Genomic DNA, 7976 nt, shown 5'->3' on the forward strand with positions numbered 1-7976 from the left:
GGTGAAGTCCTCCATATGAGAGGGGGCCACGGCGTAAGAGGGGGAGCCACGGAGTAAGAGGGCACCCACGTCCACCGTAAGAGAGGGAGCCCCAGTGCTGGCTATAAGAGGGGGACCCGTGGTGTTCCTTGTAGGAGGGAGAGCCATGGTGCTGGCTGTAAGAGGGGGACCCGTGGTGCTCGCTGTAAGAGGCGGCGGCTCAAAGGAAACACATCTCTCCCGCATCTGTCAGTATCTGCCACTGGGCCCTGGGCCGAGCATTTGCAACCTCAGTGAACGGAGGAGAGGTCAGAAGGAAGGACAACGGATGGGCTCGTACAAGCTCCCTGTCTCTGGGAGCTGGTGTCCTGCACCTGAAGGCTAGGCTGAGAAACACGTGAGCTACACCCAAGATTCTCCGAGCAGCCTGGTCCGTACCTCACAGTGAACAGATTCAAGCTTTCCCTCAAGCACGGCACCTAAGGTCATGTGCAAAGTCTCTGAGCTACTTCACGGTCACGCCACTGTCCAGGAGTGGGAGGGGGTGGGACCAGAAGCCAACAGACCCCACACCGAAGTGAGCATGAACAAAGCTCAGGCCAACAGTCTGGGGGCTGCGTCTGCACAGGCCCCAGCTGACTCCCCACACACCCAGGTCCCAGTTCCGGCAGCCCGTGGACTCACATGATGATGGGCACGGCCGAGCCCAGGCCTGTCCTGCATAGGAGACCCTGAGGCCCGGCTCCCCCACCCCTCCTGCCAACTCAGGCTCCTCCCACCACGCAGCACTCTCCGTGCCCTCCCGCCAGCCAGGGGCAGGGAGGGTCCTCACCTGTCGTCCAGGTACCCGCCCATCATGTCATGACACAGCAGGGTCCGGGGCCTCTGGCTGCCCAGCGGGGGCTGGCGGCATGCGGGGGGCTCCAGGGCCACATTGAAGCCATCCTCCAGGCTGGGCGTCCAGGCCAAGAGCTCCTCCAGAGAAGACAAGTAGAAGCTGATGGGACGGCTGGTGTCCTTGTCATAGTACCTAGCTGGTCGGAGGAGGGAGGCAGTGAGGGGTCACGGCAAGGCCTGCACGACGACCAAGGAGGACTTGGGGGTCCTGCCAGCAAGCCCCAGGAGCAGACGAGGTTGTTCCAAGCCTCGATCCTTCTCACCTGGCAGAGGGTCCGAGCTGAAGGTGACCACTTCTCGGAAGACTGCTTCTTCCTGCTCCTCTTCCATTCTGAGCAAAGAAGTTCAATCTTTCTTTTTTTCAGTAAACAGGTCAAGAAAAAACACCTAGCAGCAGATGGACTAGGCCCCGTCTAGACTAGTCGGGGGAGATATCCTCCCCAAACTCTCTAGCTTTCTGTTTTAGTACAAACTACGGAAACCAGACGGGGCAGCGGTGGGCCAGTCGTCTGCGGGAGCCAGGTTCGATTCCCGGCCGGTGCACCCCACGTGCAGCCACCAGCCGTCTGTCACTGGAGGCGTGTGCTGCCAGGATGCTGAACAGTTGTCAGTGGGGCTTCCTAAGTGACACTAGGAAGAAAGTCCTGGAGACTTGTCTCCACCCATCAGCCAATCAAACCCCGTGGTGCACACCAGTCCAGTCCTGCTGGGCATGGCGTCACCAGGCCCAGGGGCCAACTCGATGGCAGCTAGTCACAAGCACTGCAGGGGCACAGGGGATGGGGACAGATTAAAGAGCAAATGGCACTGTGGGTGCTCTGTTTCCAAGCATCTCCCACCGCCTCCTCTTCCTGAGCCCCTCCTTGGCCGATTTCTTTATCCCTCGAGCTCCCGGACCCACTCGGCTCTCCTTTGTCACCTTCAAATCCTCTAAACCAAACCCAAACCCGTTGCCGGGGCATCAGTGCCCACTCGTGATTCTTGGCCATCACCTTGTCAAGAGCTGACTGCCAGGCCTGTCTTCCGTGGTACTCCTGGTGGGTCTGAACTGCCAACCTTTAGGTCAGTAATTGAGTGGCTCGGGACCCACCCACAGGGACTTTGTACCACAGAGAGGCCAGGGGGTTGGAGGGCGGGGCCATGGTGAGAGGCGGGGCCGCAGGCAAGGGGCGGGGCCTGAGCCTAGGGTTCCAGAAGGCTCTGAGCCATCTTCAAAAAAAAAAAAACCCTCACTGCACAGGAGCTCTGGTGGCATAGTGCCTAAGGCACGTGACTGCTAACCAGAAGGCTGGCAGTTCAAACCCACCAGCCACTCCGCAGAAGGAAGGTTGGGCAATCTACTTCAGTAGTGATACTGCCTCAGAAACCCAAGGAGGGGTCACTATGAGTCGGAGCTGACTCGATGGCAAGTAACAACAGCCATTGAGTCAAATCTGACTCATAGCAACCCCTCACGGAAGTAGATTGCCCAACCATCCTTCCGAGGAGTGGCTGGTGGGTTTGAACCGCCAGCCTTCTGGTTAGCAGTCACATGCCTTAGGCACTATGCCACCAGAGCTTCCTCATACCTTTTTAATTCCCTCACTAGGAAGGTAGCATAGTGGCTAAAGCACTTGACTGCTAACCAGAAGGCTGGCGGTTCAAACCCACCAGCCACTCCTCGGAAGGAAGGTTGGGCAATCCTACTTCCGTAGTGATACTGCCTCGGAAACCCAAGGAGGGGTCGCTATGAGTCGGGGCCGACTCGGCACACAACGACAACAACAACAACACTAGGAAGGGAAGAACTATCTCAATGTCCCTATCTCCAAAGGTTTTTCCCACCAGCCAGCCCCCACGGGCGCTCCACCTTGTCCTGTCTGGAACAGCCCTCAGTCTCAGTCTCATTTCTTTGGGTTTAAAAATAGAGAAGGACCAGGATGCTGCTTCCACCGGCAGCCCACCGCCTGGGGTTTACCCCGGAAAGTAAGCCCTGGTGCAGGAGCACCGCAGGCCAGTCACTGTCATTTGTTCCCTGGCTCGGAAAACCCTTTCCCTATTCTCCGAAATCTCCCTTTTCTCCAACTCTCAGTCCTTCTCCAAACTCCCACCCCATTCCAACCCAGCAGGGACCTTAATCATCTTAATTACACGCCTGACAAGTAGCAGGCAGTTACAGATGCGATATGGCTAGGACCTGGAGCAGAGGTGAGCGGCCCTGGGGGCCAGGTATTAACCCACTTCTCAGACGAGGAAGGGAGGCTGCAGCCTCCGTGGTGAGCGTGCGGGAAGGACGGCGCCAGGTCTCCCTTCCCTCCCCGCTGTGTTCCGCGGCCACTTGGGTCTGCACCCCACTTCCGTGAGGACTAGCCCCGTCTGACCGGACATGTTCCCGAGCGGTCAGTTTTGGGGCGTGGTGGAGGTGGCGGCCCCTCATGACCGGGTGGAGTAGGACAGGGTGGTGACAGCTGCTGTCCCCGCGCCGTGGACGCCCAGGCGACCTCGCTTCTGCACCCACCGCTGGGGTCACGGGGTCGGGGTCACGAGTTCCGCCCCGGGATCTCAGGAAGCTAGGAAGTTCAAGGTGCATCCCCGGCCCGGCCTGCTCACCTCGGCTCGGGCAGTCGCCGCCGCCGCCCCCGGGCTCGCTCAGGCCGGTCCTCGAGGGCCGTCTGCCGCTTGCGCCGTCTTGAAGCTGCCACCGCCGCGACCTCCATGTCTACCTCGGCGGCTACCGGGCCGTCCAATCGTAGGGTAAGGCCCGCCCCCGTCGTCCCCACCAGCCAATGGAGACTGCAGAGCGCGGCCGCCTCGTGCGGATTGGCCGGGGCTGGGCCACTGTCTCTTTCTCTCTGCTGGAGGAGACCCACCCGCGGGGACTTCGTACCCTTAGAGAGGCCCGGGGGGTGGGGACGGGGGCGGGGCCACGGTGAGGGGCGGGGCCTGGGGAAAGGGGCTGCTGGTGAGGGGCGGGGCCGCAGGCGAGGGGCGGGGCTCTGTGTTTCAGGTGGAAAGGCTAAAAGTAGAAGTGAGATTTGAATTCAGTTGGTGTCATGGATTGAATTGTGTCCGCAAAAATTATGTCTTGCAGTCCTACCCACTGTACCTGGGGATGTGCCCCTGCTTGGAAATAGGGTTTTCTTTTGTTAGGTTAAAGAGGTCACACCAGAATCCAGCAGGTCTAAACCCAACCCCTTCTTAGTTACATAACGACCAGAGAAGTCACAGAGACACTCGGGGGAGAGGTACCCGCAATCCAGATGCCAAAGATTGCCGGCAGCTCCTGGAAGCTGAAATGGATGAAGAAGGCCCTCCCCCCAGAGTCACACTCTGGAATCAGACAGCCTCCTGAACCGTGAGATAATGCATTTCTGTGCTTAGAGCCACCTGCTTGTGGGGTTTTTTGGTTACGAGGCAGCCCCAGTGGGCTGCTAACCAAAATGTCTGAGGTTCAAAGCCCCCAGCAGCCCCCCAGGAGGAAGATCTGCAGCCTAGGAAACCCTGTGGGGCAGCTCTACTCTGTGGTATAGGGGCGCTGTGAGTCGGAATGGACTCCACGGCAGTGGGCTTGGTTTGTGTCTTGGGTTAGGTAACTAAGACAATCCATCTAAACCCTATTAAAAAATAATTTTCCCCTATTAAAAAGATAAAATCATGATTCTCATACACACATAAATGTGAACAATTAAAGATTCTATTCTACAGGTTAATCTACGAGGAGTCCAGATAGATGTTATAACCCATTCAGAAGAGAATCGGAAGAGAGACGCGTTCGTGGGTCAGGAATACTGAAGTGCATCTGTAGATGGGTGCATGGTTTTCCACAGGGTGGAGCAAGAAGGGAAGTCTACGGGACAAGACAGTTCAAATGTCCCTCATCACCTACCACTTACAGGGTTGCAAGATTCCACAGACCCATACCCCAAACCTGTGCCCCAGTAGTGTCTCAGGGAGTAGGGCCTACCCAGCACCCCAGGTCTGGAAGGAGTTCACAGTCAAGGCGAGGGCGTCTGAGTCGTGAGGGGAAGCGGGAAATGCAAGGACAGGGACTTGCAAAGCTGGGTCAAATGGGTGTGTCCTCAGGGCCGGTCCGGTTGCCTAGAACTCTTTAGTCCTCTCTACAGTGGCAAGGCCTGTTCCTGCCTCTCGAAGGTCCACCCCTGGGTCTGACACTACTGCCAAGCCATGATGAAAGACCTGCTTGTTATTGTTTCAGATTGGGAACTTTACGAGGCCTCAAGCTTCCATAAACTCAGAGGGTGGGGAATGCAACGCCGGTTCAACGTGGACCAAGGCCTCGCTGCAGACGGACAGGTCAGCTTCACCAGGAGCAGAGGGGACAGACCTTACCAAGTCCTCCTGTTCAGGCCCCGTGGGGGGTCCAGCCCCTGGGCAGTTTGCAGCGAGCACGGGTTGTTCCGACTCCTAGCAACCCCACGTGACAGAGTAGAGCTGTCCCAGAGTGTTCCTAGGCTGACTTGACTGCTAACCAGAAGGCTTGCAGTTCAAACCCATCGGCCACTCCTCGGAAGGAAGATGGGGCAATCTACTTCCGCAGTGATACTGCCTCGGAAACCCAAGGAGGGGTTGCTGTGAGTCGGGTCCGACTCGACAGCACATAACAATAACAACAACAATCTCTAGGGAGCAGATTGCCAGTGATCTGGTAGAAGGGTAACACAGCTCCCTCCCCAGTGCTCAGGTTGTAGTTGTGGTGCAGGGAATTACTCACTAGGCCCTTCTAACAGCAGTCTTTGGACTCCTACTGATGACTGGGTGGGACCATGCAAATGTGAGGTGCTGTGGCCCAGAAAGGGGATTGGGTAGCTTGCTAATAGTGTGAATTTGGTACAGGGCACCCTTGTGGGGGGTTGTTGTTGTTGTTGTTATTTGCCGCCAGACTCATAGCGACCCCTCCTCGGGTTTCCCAGGCAGTATCACTACAGAAGTAGGATTGCCCAACCTTCCTTCCCAGGAGTGGCTGGTGGGGGTAGGACATGCAAATCAGGTGTCTGGAACCTGGGTTGTAACATGTTGCAAAGCATAACTATGCTCCAAAGGCTTTTCAGTGGTTGATTTTTCAGAAATAGATTGCCAGGTCTAGCTTGCAAAGCCCTCTGGGTAGACTTGAACTCTGGTCTTTGAGTGCATAAACCATTTGCACCATACAGGGCCTTCGTTTTCTTTCCAGCCAGGTTAACGCAGGTCTAAAGGACAATTTGAACAGCACTTGGGTAAGGCCCCGTCTCTGGGGAGTATGTCTAGGCTGCCCCTTCTCTGCTCTTCTCCACAGGGGTGCCTCTGATCTAGGGCAGCAGGGAGGTGCAGGGGGGCTGCACACCTCCCAGGGACAGGTAAGAGTCAGGTCTTAGGGCCCCACTGTCTGCCCCTGTGGCTCTCGGGAGGTCAGGCTGAGCCTGGCAGCCTCCCTGTCTGCCCCTCGGGCTCCAGACCCTGCTGTGTCCTGGCTGAGCCCCTAAAACTCTAAGCCTGTAGGACTTCCAGATAAAATACAGAATTTGAATTCAAATAAACAACAAAAGGGATGTGCTTATACTAAAAAACTATTCCTTGTTTATTTGAAATCAAATATAACTGGGGTCCTGTATTTTCATTTGCTAAATCTGGCCGCCTAACTGGGTCCGCACCACAGCCCTGCTGGCTCATGGCTGGTGCCGGCAGTGGCCTCCTGTTACCTGCTTTGGCTGCTGGGCTGTGGCCTTCCTCCGCCCTCTCCCTGCCTTGCTCCCACAGTGCCGCAGGCTCCAACACGGCTTCCAGACTCAGAGAGATGAGGAAGAAAGGCCTGACAATCCCCTTCCAAAGTCAGCCAGTCAAACCCAGTGACGCACAAGAGATTGTCCGCTCCAGGCCGGCAGACGAGCCCGCAGGTGGAGTCTCTCAGGACACACAGCGGCCGCAGCAGTGGCGTCAAGCGTCCAGCCGTGGGGAGGACAGTGAGCACGGCGGGGCACCGGCAGTGCTTTGCTCTGTTTATGCAGCAAACCCACAGCCTCTCAAACATCGATGTTCCCACACCTGAAACGGTTTGGCTCTTCTCATGGGTGGGTACGGTATCTCAGCGTCTTGATTTAAGCTTGCACCACGATTCACGTTGATTCGCCATCTGGAAACGTGTCGTTTCTTCTGTGAGAATCCTGCTAAGGGCTTTGTCCGTTTCAAGTGTGTCGTCTTTTCCTGTTGACATGGGAGTCCGGTACGTATTCTGGACACTAGTATTTTACCTGTTATTTACACCATGTAGCAAGCGTGTATTGTGGGTCCTTACACTCCCAGCCAGTTGCCACCACCTCCCCCTCACGGCGCCCCGTACGCATCAGGACAGAGCTGCGTCCCACGGGCTTCTCAGGGGCTGACTTTGCAGAGTAGCTGCCCAGGCCGGTCTCCTGAGGTGCCGCTCGGTGGACCCTGACCCCCACCCTTCGGTTAGCAGCTGAGTGCCTTCGCCGTTTGCACCCCCCGGCTGGCATTTATAGGTGTCTGGTGTTTTGGTGTGGTCTAGTGTGTTACTATCTGCCCTCCTTCAACACGGGGCTGCCTTCTCTCGTCTCTGAAGCCGGCCTGACCTGCTGGTTCTTCTGCGTCTTCAGCTAATAAATGCTGAATGGGGTTGTCTTTGATTTTAGCATATTCAACTCCCAGACGCCTTTGGGAGGCAGGTTTTAGTATTTCAGTAGGGTTTTTGTTACTGACCTACTTAGATATTTCTCTTTTTTCCTGGTCCAGTTTTGATAATGACTGTTTTCCAAGAAAAGTGTTCGTTTCATTGAGGTTTTCAAACGGGGGCTAGGAACTTGTTTACAGCTGTATTTTTAAACTTCTTAGTTACACTCTCTCTCTAATCATCTTCCTTTTCTCTTCTTCTGATGTTTTTCCCTGAAACAACAGGCCAGTTTGCCTTTTCAGAAAACAAGCTCTTGATTTTATTATTTGTGTTTGTTTTCTGTTCCATTAATTTCTGCTTTTATCTGCTTGACACCTATTTTCTTTGGATATAATTTGTTGTTGTTCTGGTTTCAGCAGTGGAGAATTTGGTTTGGTTATTTTAAATCTTTCTTTTATATAATTACACTTAAGGGGAGCTGTTCCCTCAGACAGTT

General features: G+C 55.6%; 1 protein-coding gene across 1 annotated transcript in view; it reads right to left on the reverse strand.

The window, feature by feature from the left end:
- Positions 1 to 3572, reverse strand: part of ENGASE (endo-beta-N-acetylglucosaminidase) — a 12040-nt gene extending 8468 nt beyond the window's left edge. The window contains exons 1-3 of the mRNA XM_007959832.1: positions 3466 to 3572; positions 1140 to 1207; positions 812 to 1013 (exon numbers count right to left, since the gene is read on the reverse strand). Of these exons, the coding sequence (XP_007958023.1) occupies positions 812 to 1013; positions 1140 to 1207; positions 3466 to 3572 (377 nt within the window). The remainder of the gene's footprint in view (positions 1 to 811; positions 1014 to 1139; positions 1208 to 3465) is intronic.
- Positions 3573 to 7976: the final 4404 nt, after the last annotated feature.

Source organism: Orycteropus afer, unplaced genomic scaffold, assembly GCF_000298275.1.
Source record: "Orycteropus afer afer isolate SDZICR_OR568_19922 unplaced genomic scaffold, OryAfe1.0 scaffold00018, whole genome shotgun sequence".
Taxonomy (NCBI): Eukaryota; Metazoa; Chordata; class Mammalia; order Tubulidentata; family Orycteropodidae; genus Orycteropus; species Orycteropus afer.